The 14,412-nt window shown below is 37.7% G+C and overlaps 1 protein-coding gene across 1 annotated transcript in view; it reads right to left on the bottom strand.

The window, feature by feature from the left end:
• The window catches only part of PPP1R13B (protein phosphatase 1, regulatory subunit 13B), a 42,487-nt gene extending 28,702 nt beyond the window's left edge, over positions 1 to 13,785 (bottom strand). The window contains exons 1-3 of the mRNA XM_010157651.1: positions 13,638 to 13,785; positions 9,452 to 9,571; positions 7,911 to 7,978 (exon numbers count right to left, since the gene is read on the bottom strand). Coding sequence (XP_010155953.1) covers positions 7,911 to 7,978; positions 9,452 to 9,571; positions 13,638 to 13,785 — 336 coding nt within the window. The remainder of the gene's footprint in view (positions 1 to 7,910; positions 7,979 to 9,451; positions 9,572 to 13,637) is intronic.
• Positions 13,786 to 14,412: the final 627 nt, after the last annotated feature.

Genomic DNA, 14,412 nt, shown 5'->3' with positions numbered 1-14,412 from the left:
GTAAGATGAATATATGAGCCAGCAATAAAGCTAAAACATGTAATAGCACAAATCGAGAAGCTGCAAGTCAGAGAATACTGCAGCAAGCCAAAACCTAGACACAAGGATTTTTAAGTATTAAACATTAAAGAAAATATTCAACCCCATTAATAATTTTTTATGTATCTGAAAATTATGGTATTGTGGAAGATAAAAAAACCAAAGAGCTGTAATTTACCTTATCAAACTCACGTATGACATGCAAGTTCACCCTCTCTTCGTTCTTTCAAGAAAGTAATTCAAGCATGATTCAGTGCACTTACACAAGAGATCCAGCCAAATGGGTCTCCATAAGGACACTGAAGAACTGTATGTCCAAGCATAATACAGTGAATATTCCGGCTGCATAAAGAACAGGCTTATTTTGAGCAAGCAAGAAAAGGTATGAGCTGTACAGTAAGATCATCCAGTAGGAATAAGAGAAGAAAAACAAGTTCAACTCCCTTGCTCCTAAATTAGCCAGAGGGACTTTCATTTTCTCTGCTTTGATCTGAGGAAGACTGCAGGGGGAACAAACCTAACAACAATTGGATCTGGAGGCAGCTGCAGAGACAATAGAGAAATGGAAAGGTTTGCTTGCCTGGGAAAAACATACGGGTGGGAAATAAGTATGCAGAGTGGCCACAGGCTAGATGGACACGAAACTTAATGAACCAAGTCAGTGAACACGGAAAGGTGTGTCAGAGAAAGGAGGCCACAGCCATACTGCACAAGAAAAACCACAGAGACTGTGGAAAAGGTGAGAGGAAACTAATCTTTAAATGACACAGCTACATAAAAGAAAACTCTAAGGGTGGCCTGAAAAGGAATAGTAGACCTTGTAAGTACCAGAAAAGTCTCCTGCTCAGAACTGAAAGCTGCTCAGAGAGACAGAGGAGCTGTCTAAACTCTCAAGCTTCCACAGTTAAGCTCTCAGAGCTCTGCACTGACACAGTGCATTTCCTAATCCGTCTCCTGTAAGGAACTACAGAAACAAAGTACAGGACAAGTCCCATCTTCCTTACAACAACTTAATATTAAAATATTTGGCTTAACAAAAAACGATATTAATATGACTGCAAAAGGATCCAACTGTGACACTGGCACTGAAGTTTACAGTGCCTGTGTAAGGACCGGGAAAGCACAGCAACACTGCATGAAAAATAACAAATGAATCCTTTAAGTAACGTTTACTTCATGAGCTAATGTGTATAATGTTGTACCTCAGCTGAAGCACTGATTTATTCTGAACTATGCTACCTTTACAGCAGACCCAAGCAACTCGGGTTCTCTATGTGCAGTGACAACTGGAGGCGATTCTCCACATGCTCCAGTTAGTTAGAAACCTAGGGAAAAGATCGGATTGCATCGCTCCATGGTCACAAAACAAGTATATGAAATAAGTACCTTAGTTAGGGGTTAAACAAACAAGCAGACAGGAATTCTCATCCTCCTCCTTCCATGGACACCTGCAACTAAATATTGCTGAAAAACTGCAAAGCCGTGCCTGAGGAAAAGCAAAGTCAGACCTGTACAAGTGGGAACTAAAGATGTAGATTAAGTAAATGATGCAGTTTAATTCTTTCCTCCTCTGCAAAGTGGGAAGCCACCTGTTTGCTCTTATGGACTAGAAGAGCGCATCTCTGTTCCCTTAACTTGTTGAGCAGAACTATCTTTGATGCCCAGAAGAGCAGCAGAACTACAAAGTCTGTATACTACAAGTGAGTGTGTGTGTGTCTGCGATACTAGAAGTCTGTATACTGTATCTCTCATATCCATACCCATCTAGATAGATATTTGGGATTTAGAGTGACAGAGATTAAAAACTATATAAATACATGGAGAATATGTGGAGGAAAACAGTCCTTTCGCAATGTTCCAAGTGGGTTCCAAGAGTGTTTCCTGTTCCCAATTAGACAAACTGTCTCTAGACTCCTCAAAACAAATGAAGTCAGATATTAAGAGCTAGTGTTAATCAAACTAATGCTATCATAATTAAAATTATAGCAGGAAAATGATCACAGACTAAGTGTGATGAAACCTATCAAATTATTCTCATAGAATGTTAAGTGTCTAGTAACTTCGCCCATTACGGATTAAAATATATTTGAGATTGCACAGGACATGTCAAAACACTGTTCATGAAATTCCACATCCAAGAATGATGTGAATCTGCATAAACAGTTCACAGGAGGCCTCAGAGCGAGGCATGAGGTCAGGACCATTCCAATTCCCTACAGTTTTGGAGAAGCCCTGTCTAAGAGATCACATAGTAATTAGTCTTGTAGAGATGTTATCCCACATAACTATCCTTTACCGAGGCGTGAAGAGACTGGGATTTCTGGTCCATCAAGAATTCAAAAGCTATTTGTATGCATTACAATTAGCTTTAGACTGTATTTTTCTAATTACTTTTTTTCTTTTTCCCCCCCCTAAATCCTTTAGTTGGATTAGTTTTTCTATTCTTTGAAGAGCAAGATACTGCCAGCTGTCTGGAAAATGCTTCAGAGAGACTTAACGAAGAACTGAATCAGTCTGAGAAGAATCCAAACTCCATTAAGCTGAGCCAGGGCTTGAGCTACAAGTCTGACGGTGCAGAAGGCTGCTGTAGAAGCAGCAGGGCTCCTGTCTCTGACAGGTAAAAACTGTTTTAGGTATGTATGTCTTAAACAAGGGGACACCTTTGACTGTAAAAATGGAAGATACAATCTCTTTTGGCTCCTTAACAAAAGCAACAGACAAAATTGCAGCAGAAAATTAGGAAAACTTGGATCTTATTTAATTACCATTTTTTTTACATGGTCAGAATGTTCCAGGAAGCCTGCAAGAAAATTTCTTCAGGAAAACAAACCAAAAAACCCACAAACAAACAAAAAGTATCTGCAAACTGGCAGAATTCCTTTTGCTTCAATTTCTTTATGTCAGCCTTTAATGGAATTATTTGTCTAGACTCTGCTATGAGACCCCTGAAAGAATCTAGATTTCCAAGACTGACATAGTTACTTGTTCATTTTAAACAAGTCTTATATGAATGGCAGTCTCATCCAAGTACGTTGTTAAATGTTCCAAACAGAAAGTACTTAATACAAGCTTATATTAAATTAAATTTGCAGCTTAGGCTTGAAGAAGAACTCCTGTTCCATTCTAAGCTCTTTATCCTTCAACTTTCAAAAGAGAAATTTCAAGCAAGTACATATAATTTGTTTCTCTTCTCCTAAGGTTACTACTTCTGTTAAAAATTTAACTTGTTTTAATTGTCATATCATAACAAATATATGACAAAACGTATATTAGATGTTTAATGCCTTTTTATCTAATTGCACTTGTATGGACCAAATGATTAACACTAATGAACAACATACAATTCTACTCAAGGATTTTGGCACCACCTGTAAATCTTTCTGAAGTCTGAAATTTGACAAGCCATACACAGGAACTCAAAAGTAGTGTAGCTTTACCACTGCCACTATGGAATGCATTATAAAGACTGACTGCATCAGATGGCTATCCACTCTCTGTCAGCAACTACATGCTCTCCTATGTTAAATCAGTACTATTAAAACCTGCTTTGCATGTACTTACATGTAGAAGTTTTAACCTATCTGTTAATGGAACTTCCCCAAGGAATCCCCCAGAATGAAAGTATGAGTCTCCTGAAGCTGAAACAGTTGGACTACTTGCTGTAAAATGTTTACTAAAGGCCTGAATTGAGCCACTGTAACAGTAATAGTGAAGGTCAGTTCTGTTGTCTAATCAGCACAAAATTTTAATGCTCAACTTATCTACTGGTTGCAGCTTCAAGACTAAGAAAATTTATAGGAGTGTGATTCTCCAGTTTGGGATGATGGTGAAGTTTTCCTCCTCTACAGGAGTCCCTCTTACACTAAAGCTAACACGAGTTCCAATATGAGAGATAAAATCAGATTCCACTTTGTATTTCTTAGCAATGGTGTCAGTCAACATCAAGAAAATAGCTTATTGATATTTGTCTCTCTAAACTGGGGGAGCAAATTTCATACTAGAAAAAGCAAAAGTAAGTTAAAGAGAGAAAGGTCTCTCAGGAGACCAAAAACTGAAATTTTATTCTCCCTAAGTAAATTACCAAGTAGAACCACCAAGCAACTACAGCAAACGAGTACTGTCTTCGTTACACTATTCTACTTCTATTCAGTCCAATACATTTTACTCCCATCACGTTCCTGTAGCCCATCCTTTTTTCCTCCTCAGCTGCATCTGCTTTCTTGTTTTCTCATGTCCAAGAAGTTTCTTGCTATCTGATTACGTTTTCATTTGGACAACTCTCACCCGGTCAGTCCTCTGTCTTCCTTCTCAAGGTCTGTCTTTCTTCTCAAGGTCTTCCTTGAGGTACCTCTCTGACCCACTTTTCCCGTTGATGACTGGTAGCTGCTCCACGACGGGCGGCTCCCAGTCCCTCTGCTGCCTACCACTGACCCCCAGTGGTTACGGCTGTATTTGCTCTGTACCACTGTGCTCAGACCGCTGCTGCTTCTACAGAACGAAGCTTGGATCATGCTGAAACAGCCGGAAGCAAACAGACCCAGCATTGTATGACCGCTGTTTCATGGTCACTGATCACAGAATCGAAGAATAATTTAGGTAGAAAGGAGCCTCTGGAAGTCACCCGGTTCAACATCCCTTGCTCGGAGCAGTTCAGATTGGTCAGAGCTTTACTCAGCTAGCTAGAAATTGCACAGACTCCGGGCAGTCTGTCCCACTGTCTGTTACTCTCATGGAGAAATCATTTTTGCCAATATTTAATGAGCATTTCCCTTGTTACAATTTGCGTTTAAACCAAAGTGGCTCAGTTACACAGGTAAAAAAAAAGGAAGAGGATGAAGAGGCAGCTATTCTCAGAGAAGGGTCTCAACAGTGTGTCCCATCTCCCTGGCAAAGGGCAGTATGGAGGAGTTACGTAAGTCTTATTTCCACTTACCTGAACGCAGAGGTGGAAAGAGACCAGGTCCCAGTTACAGCATAACAACTTTCCTTCATGGAAGTTAACAAAACTTCACTGAAAGGTCACATCAGACTAAGAGAAATAGCCAGTTTACAAAATCTCACACAGTTTTTCCTTTAGACTTTGTATGAAGAACTCAAGGCTCTCAGGTAAGCTCTCTTCTCACAACAATGCTCGTTTCACTGGTTGAAGAGACCTAGCCTATCCTATTTTTAACATTAAATCTTTATTTGGAAGATAATCTAATGAAACTTAAGCATTTATATAATGTGATTTTAAGCTAACCATTATTTAAACAACTGCTGATCAAGAACATACAGTTTCAAAGACAAAAAAAAAAAAATCCTACTGCTGATGACAAAATACCAATTAATGGAATTACTCAAATTGAACTCCAGAGAGACTGCCCATTATTTTTCCAAGAACACTGATTCAAACATACAAGCAAACATTCATCTTAAAGTTTTCTATGCATGTCACACTTTCAGCTCTACCCAGAGATTAAGTAAAAAAATCTATTATTTCATCATTAAAGCAGTGCACATAATAAAAATATACCTGAATGCAGCAGATTTGGTAAGACTTGAGTGGTCTTCAGTGTTCCATTGGTTTGTATTAATTTTAGGGCTAGTCTAACGTTCGGTATGCCACTAACAATGATTAAGCCTAATGCATTACGTAAGTGTAAGCTGATTAAACCCTTGATCCTGAAGCCACCTCTTTTTCCCCCTCCCCCTCTGATTTAAAACTTGGTACAACTGAAAAAACAATAATATCTTCATTTAATACACTTTCAAAACCTAATTTGTACCATTTCTGGCATAAAACCCACCATAATTACAGTACTACAACCCCTTCAGGTTTTAGTCTTTTTTGTGTTTTAGTAACTTCCTAAACCTGGTAAAAGCCCATCTTAAAGTGATCAGTTCCCTAATAAATTTTGATTTTGTGGCCAAGCTATTGTTTTTTTTAAAAAAAAAAAAATATACTGAATGGCACACAGGTAGCAGTGTTAATAAAGTTAACGTATCTGAGCTTTACCCATAAAAATTAACAGCAAACTGAATGAAATACAAAGCCATGCTATCACAAACCTGAGTGTTGCCAAGAAGTGAGATTGTAATGTATACTGCACATGCCAGTCCTAATTTCCAAGGATACTATGTCTCAAAATTAGTTTATGTGCTACTTATGTACATGGAGGAATAGATGAGAAGAGGTCATGAAAGAGTTACATTCCCCTAGCACATTACAGCACTATGATCTCACTACATTGTCAATATGACAATGGAAGCAGGATAAACAGAGCCGTGCAGCAGAGGATATCGGCTAGTGTTCTCTACAGAAAAAGGAACGCAGAAAGCAATACACGATTAACTGTTTTGAATAGGGAAAAACATTCCTTCCACTGAGCCGACATGCCATTCACAAAGCAAGCTGTGAAGAGCTGCAAACTGACTGGACAACTTTGTTGCTGCATATTTAAGTGTGTGTGTGTGTGTGCAAGTGAATTTTAAATGCCAATTATAAAGCAATATACAAACACAGAATTGTTTAATTTGCACAATTATTAACATTTTAGTTCTGTATTTCTTTAAGACATCTCAGTTTGAAAACCCAATTTGTTTGCTTTTAAACTTTTTAAGCAATATTTTACCCAAGAAGAGCCCTATGCATATGTAGAAACTCTCAGGCTTCCTAAGAGACAATACAACCATGAATTGGTGAGCTCAAGTATTTTTATTGAAATTTAAAATTGTTTAAAATAGTCAGTTATAGCTATAGTGCCTCAGTGAAGGCAGCAGAATGGCCCTGAGCAAAGAGCTGAATATGCTCTGCAGAGCCCTCGTTAGTATTGAGGATGAAAAGAGAGAGAAGAAAGTAAAGTGAGGTTCAGCTCAGGAGTAGAAGGTTTTTAAGTCATGGTAATTTTGAAAAAGATGTACTACTTTTCACTTGTAAAAAAGAAAATGTTCAAGTCAAGGTTCACTGAATGCCACCACCATTTTCTGTAATATGTATTTTAAATTAGAAACTTCTCATAGAATCACAGAATGGTTTGGGTTGGAAGGGCCCTTAAAGACCATCTAGTTCCACCCCCCCTGCCATGGGCAGGGACACCTTCCACTAGACCAGGTTGCTCAAAGCCTCATCCAGCCTGGCCTTGAACACTTCCAGGGATGGGGCATCCACAGCTTCTCTGGGCAACCTGTTCCAGTGCCTCACCACCCTCTCTCGGAAGAACTTCTTCCTGATGTCTAATCTAAATCTTCCTGCTTTCAATGTAAGCCCATTACCACTTGTCCTATCAAACATAGTAATATTTTATTAAAGAAAAAAAAAAAAACCAAAACGAAAAAACCAGACATAGAAATGGACTAAGTGCATAAAAAACGTACGAAGAGGTGTCTCTGAGGTGCATGCAACCTTTTCTACCATCAACTGAAAGCATCCCAATCCACAGATACATTCTCATGTTTTAACATACCAGGCTATGTCATGAATCAATAGCAGTAAGTCAAATCAAACAAGAAAAGATGTCTGGACAGACAATACTTGCATGAAAGAATAACATAGCTGGGTTTTTGTTTTGTTTTGTTTTTCCACATAGGATGAATAAGACAGAGGAAGACTAATTAGAAAATGCAGTAATTAATAAGAGTCCTGGGGCTTCTCACATCACAAAGGTAAATTTCTTTCTAGACAGAAAATTTACAGTAGTCTGGAAAAAAAAAAACCAACATATTCTGCCATTCAATTTTATATCAAAGAAACAAACAAAAAATCCAAACCAAACAAGATCTATACATTTTCCAACAACTCCCACTGTAATAGGTCTTGAAAAACAAAACTTTTAAAAATACCAAATATTTCAGTGGAATATGATCCAAAACCTTGAGGATTTATTACATACCCCATTCTCTGTACGTTTCTCCACAGGTATATTTATGCCATTTCTTTGATTTTGTGCTTGACGTCCACCTGAAAGTAAAGTGTCACTCTTAGTGCAAAGTTCAGCTTTCAACAGAAATGATTTTCACCCTTGAATCTGTTCTTTTCATGAACTCTATATAAATCTGTTACCTGTGAATTTTTATTCTGCTACTTCCAACTCATTAGGTTATTCTTTGTATGCAGTGGAGTCAGGAGTAATAAAGTATTCACTTCACAGACTACATCTGTTAGAAGTACAGGCATGCAGCTCTACTTTTCTGTCTTGTGTTTAGGCAATGATGTCACGAAAGGGAATGTACTGAGTGTGACCACTGAAGTTTCGTGTTTCTGTGTCCACAAGAAGCAGTAGTTTCGGTTGAATACATGACAAATGAATATAGTAGAGGAAGCTTTTCTGATGCCTTATAAACAAATTTAATCTACAGATCGATTAATAGGTTAATGATTAATTAAAAAGCCTTGCATGCATGGTTCAGAAGTGACATTTTCCTTGTAAATGAAACTCCATGGCTTCAGGTGTACCTTAAATTTCTTGACATACTCTGTAAAATACTCATCTTTTGGGCAATACAAATTTAAAGTATCTGACTAATACAAAAACCCTTCATACATTATTTGGTCTGCTACTACTGGCATTCAAAGCAACCATGAACCACTTAGAAACACGAAAAGAAATCCCAGCTCAAAGCAGTAAGGACTCAGCCAAGACTTGAAACTTGGTTGTCAGAAGCAGTCAGATTAGTTGAATGAGTAAGGATAATCTGCGCATGCAAATATACATCTGACTTTGAGACACCTTTCCTATCCTCCAGAGAGTCTGACAGCCATTAAGTATGTAGTGCACAGGCTCAAAAGTCTTCTCAAATTAAGTACAGTCTATACTGGCTAGATCAGAAAACTGAAATTCTTCTTTTTTTGTTCTGGTCTTTTAAGAGAGCCCCACTTAATATTTTTTTTTCTTCCTGTAGAACCAAGCAGACCAGTCATTTTTCAGTGTGCAAATTATCACCACTATTAAACATACCTACATGAAGAACTGAGAAAGTACAGCCACTGACACCTCTGCCAATGATGTCTGTAAACTAGATTTTAGTTTCTACAAGAGATAAAGTAGTTTTACTGAGTCTTTTCTCTGGGGTAACTGAAAGAAAACAGAAGGTCAAAAAGAACAATCTCACCCTCTCAAAATGTAGGGATTTTCTCTCAGCAAGAAAAAAAATGCATTAAGCCTCTCATACCTACCAACATATTTGGATCAATATTAAGCAGAACAGAAACTGATCTTACCACAAAAATATTACTCAAGAGACTGGTAGAAATTATTCTAGAGAAAGGAATTTGAGGACATTCATGTGCCTCTGAGGAAGGTTCAAAATGGCTTTGGTATAAGTTGTATTGCATGTATCTACTGAAGTTCACTGAAAGAACTGATAACCCAACTGGCTTCAGAAATGTTTTAAACATGTTTAGGTAACAAGACTACAGGATAAGTGTACTTACTCTGTTCATTACTTTCGGTTGGTGACTCCTCATGCCGAAGAAAAAATTTCACCTCTTCCCTGCGGGGACCCCATTTCTGTAGGTGGTCATACATCATGTGATCAAAGGGTATGGGACGCTCTGAAAGTACAAGAAAAAAAATAATTTATTACCACTATTTTAAATTAAGCAAAGTTTTACAAAACTCTCATTAAGAATCAGAATGTCTTTTTTTGGTAGCAATTCAATCTAGCCAATATATTTTATGCAAAGTTAAAGAAACAGGCCCCAACAGACAATAGTTGCAGTGTCCTAAAAGCTAGCCTGCTACTATAGCATAGCTCACCACTGAACAGCGGCTCATAACTGGTTTGCAAAACCACACCAAAAATACCAGCACTTAGAAACCTTAATTTAGGATTCTTCATCACAACCTTTTCCCAATGCTGGTCTTTGCACCTTTGCCCCCTCCCCCCCACACCAGATGGGTATTTTGTTCTGTTATTAAAATAATTCATTCAACCTGAACCTCCAGGGTTCCACTCAGACTAAAAGCCTTTTCATTATATTGACATTTCATCTCCTACGAACTTCGGCGGTTGTCCCACTCCAATACACTATGCCAGACTGAACTTCCAGTATATGTGGAATTACTGGCAATTCTTTGAACGAACAAAGGCTAAGTTCTATGCAGCCTCTTTGTTTTTCCCAAACAAATGTAAAACATTCTCTTAGTGTAGTAATTTCTTCCAAACCAATTACTACTAAGAGGCTGCACACTATATATTTAGTAATTTAAAAAGAAAATACATTCCAAAAGCAGTTTTCACTGTTTCCATAATTATACTTGTATGTATTTTTCAATATTTTCATTAACGTAAGAAAATCTCCTTGTTAAGATCTTTTAAGATCCAATTATTAGTATTAGAAGATATCTTCCAATCAGAATAAAATTATACTAGAAGAGAGTTAATTAGGTTTCCTTCATGCACTACCATGTCAAACCAATATTACTACAGAAAATCAGGCTTGGATGCAAACTGAAAAGTGGAGTTTGCATTCTTTATTTTCAAAAGCAAAATGCTCTCTGCCTCCAAACCCCAAACAACAGTATCTCCTACAATGCAGAGCAGCTAACAATTTGTTATCCACTTCATACGTAACCCATTTGACATGAGAAGACAAAATGGTTTAAACATGTAACAGATATCTTGGGGAAAGCTTGGGAAAACCACATCACAAATACACCTTTTATAATGAAAATTACCTAGATTTATATGCCTTATGAACTACATAAATGTATACATGTCTTCATAATCTTGGGATATTTAATGGCAGTATTTAAAGAACAACACATTTTCATTGCTTGATTCACAATGCATTTAATAGAACTAAGCGCCTTGTCAAAATCTGTCATGTCAAATAGGCATAGTGATTAACAGTTTAGCCACCATTAGATCTAACTCATTTCCATGGGGAAGGGTCATTTAAACCACAAGCTAATTATATTCATCAGCTGACCTATGTCCCTAACACTACCACCCCCCAACAACAACAAAAAACCCAGCACCACCTGGATTTAAAGAAATAGATGCTTTTCTTTCCTTTTTCCATGTTCCTCGCTCAAGTGAACTCCAAAAAGCATTAATAGTGTTTATGCACAGAAGAATAAGGTCAGTGGCTTATTTCAACTCAGTTCTTGAAAAGGAACTTTAAAAACATGAATTTCAGGTTTTTCAACTCCTAAAGTAAGGTCAGTTTTCAAGTGTTTAGAAGCATTACCGCTAAAACTGCAGCATGAGTCTTTTAAAGATCACAGAGTGTAAAAATATTTAAATGGTTTAGTTCAGAGACTTTAGGGGACAGAAGATAATCTTCCAGAATTTTTCCCAAATAGAAAAATTGCTAGGTAAGTCTAGCAGGCACCTTCTCACTTCTTGGTAAGAAGGTAGCAAGAAACTGTATGTCTGAAGAGGGTTGTGCTGGTGGTGGGGAAATTCACTGCAACATCAGGAACCCATCTTCGGCCCCTCAGGTTTGCAGAAGTACACTTGTAGTAAATAACCACTTTTTTCACAGTCACTTGCCTCTATGTTACCACTAAATTCAGGAAGATCAATTAACACCAAATGCTGAAGGGCATTCCAGATGTAAGTGAAGTGAGTAATTAAGTACCAGGTGGATTTAAAGGTTGAAACCCATTCTCTCTTGAAACATACCACAAGTTCCTGGTATCACACCTGTCTTTCAAGCTCCTTACCAACTGCTATTAGCAATAGCTGAGGAATGAAGAAGAATATTCTGTGGGTTTTTTTTCCTCCTGTTAAAGCATGAGAAATACGTGCAAAAACAGGAAGCTTCAAACTGACAAAGCACAACGTGGTTCAAAATGTTCTATGACATCAACTATAATGGGATCAAAGATGCATAATTCATAGGGCAGATACCCAAACTTAGTCTCTCCATCACAGCTTCCTGGATAAGTTTTATTTCCCACTTCACAGAAACTTTTAGCATTAGATGTCTAACACTTTGAGAAATAATGTATTAAATCCACAGATAAAGTATATTCTCATTCTTAGAAGTTATTATAGAAAATGCATGCTTGCGCTTGCCAGGTTTGTGAGATTTTAAGCGTCCCAGAAAGATGATGTGGATCACTGGCTACGGTTCCCAGTCACCCTTTGAAGCCAATGACAACATTCTCTGCATTTTTCAAGAAGTATATCCTCAAAGTATTGTGAAAGCAGAAGAACAAATAATACCATGTATGTTAACACTTTCAGAGGCGAGTGATTGGAATATACTAGGGATATCTGAGTGCTCTTAAACACAGTCTGCAGATCTGTTTCAGAAATTTATGTGATGCACTGGCATCGCAGACCCTCTGTAATCTAAACTTCCAGTTTGAAAAAAGTTTTAACCCTCCTGTAAGTTTTATCCTTAAAGACAGTTTCCTAAGTATGAACTGAATTTCTCCTCCTACAGCTGAAGACTTGTTTCACCTCTCCCCTGCTCATTCTTGCCTGAACTCCGTGGGTTCCCATCTGGTTAGGAAACGACATCTTGAAACACCTTTTCCCCCTACAAAGTCTTCCAACAGTTTAGAGAAAAGGAGGAATAGTTTCTCCAGGAGGAAAATATTCTATATTACTAATACTTAAAATCTCCAAAGGCATCTCAATAATGCCAATTTTGTCTGTTTGACAAAAAGCCCCTGACCAAAATAAAACTCCTCAATGCAAAATCTAAGAATTCAAGATTAAGTTATGATCTCATAGGTCTTTATATAAAATGGATGAATGAAACAGCCTGAACAGGGGTGACCTTAGTAACTGAGGGATAAGAACCTGCCTGTTATCCTCAGCATCCACTGATTGTACTCATATCCATACACTGATATACTATAACCTGGGGGCTTGCACGACACCCAATTGCAAGAATCCGTCTAGAAACAGAATCCATAATAGGGCTGTTTTGACACACCCTGAAAAGAACTGCGACCTCATTATTCTGTGAAATAACAATTGCAACACCAACAGGATACGGGCACTACTAACCTGCCCCAAGGGAGGTTGTCAAATCTTTGAGAGGAAATGCTCATGAAGTAGCTGGAGATACTATGTACAATCCTGACACAATTCTGTCTGCAGAACATCTGCTACTCATGATAAAAAAGGGAAAAAAAACCCAACTATATCTATTCTTAAGTTTCAGGTTGTGTTCACATGCCTAATAGTGAGGAAACTGGATTGGAAAGAATGCAGGTGGTGATCTGTACCCATTTACTGTAAGAGAAGATCACAGAGATTCCGTATTGTCATTCAAATACCCTCCACCCTACATACGTCTGCCTACTGGAAATAAATGGCTTCTAGAAGTGAAAATACCCCCCCATTTTTTTTCTTTTAAGATGAAGATACTGAATACTTTGTTTACATAATTTGAAAAACTGAAATACAGAACACTAACGTGTCTTACACACACATTTTATCAAATACTCCACACTGAAGAAGAAAACAGAGAAGGAAAAAGAAGTCAAGACTTGCATTAATCTCTACAGATATCAAATTACCATGCTTTGCATCAAAGTTTGCTAGGGAAAAACAAAGTACAGTTTGAAATCATTAATATTGAGAAATCAGTCCTACCTTTTTTATAATTGGTACACATATTTAAATCAATTCCCACTGAATGTTTCACTTACCATTCCCACGCCATACTTCAGCCAGATGGCAGCTTCCTTCACCAGGCTCTTTGCAGAACTCTACTACATCGCGACAGGTTGTTTCTGGTGTAATTGGAACTTCTGTCAAAATCTGTTCATTGTTGCTCAAAAACACAGTTAATATCATCTGAAAGAAAAAAAAAAGTAGCAGAATATTAAAAAAAGGACAAGAATAAGATTATGGGTGAGATTTATAATCCCCCTGCAAATGGAAATGTATGCTTATGGTTGGTCACCACAATCCATCAAAGCAGTTTCCAGTTTTCTGTAACTCTGCCAAAGCTTTAGTCCTTTGTGTTGATTTTTTTGACAGTGCATTGAATTGACTTTTTTTTTTAAGCTTCAGTTGAAAGAGTTCAGCTCTGTCTGAAAGTAAGGTTGGGAGGGACGGAATGGGTTTTGGCTATGTTACATGCTTGAATTCATAGCATTTAAGCGTTGCAAATAAATGCATACTTTGGCAAAGTAACCTGAAGCTTCACAGGTGGGCAGCCCTTTGCATGATGGACGTAATTTTCGCAACATGTCTGAAATCACAGTTATATTTGGTTGAACTGTAAATCTCACTTCAAAAAAAAAAAAAGGAAAAAAGTCACACTTTTTCAAGGGATTGCATTTTTTTAGTATACTTGCTAAAGATAAAAGCCTCTGAAAAGTTGGTTCTTTCTGTACTACCTTAGCCCCACCCCCTGACTTGCTGCCTTGATCAGACCATACATGCAACCTTCCCACCGCAGTACTAAGTGGGTTCTCT

Source organism: Eurypyga helias, unplaced genomic scaffold (assembly GCF_000690775.1).
Source record: "Eurypyga helias isolate BGI_N326 unplaced genomic scaffold, ASM69077v1 scaffold32068, whole genome shotgun sequence".
In the NCBI taxonomy this organism is placed as follows: domain Eukaryota; kingdom Metazoa; phylum Chordata; class Aves; order Eurypygiformes; family Eurypygidae; genus Eurypyga; species Eurypyga helias.
Note: the sequence above shows the minus strand (reverse complement) of the source record. Positions and strands in the feature narration are given on the sequence as shown.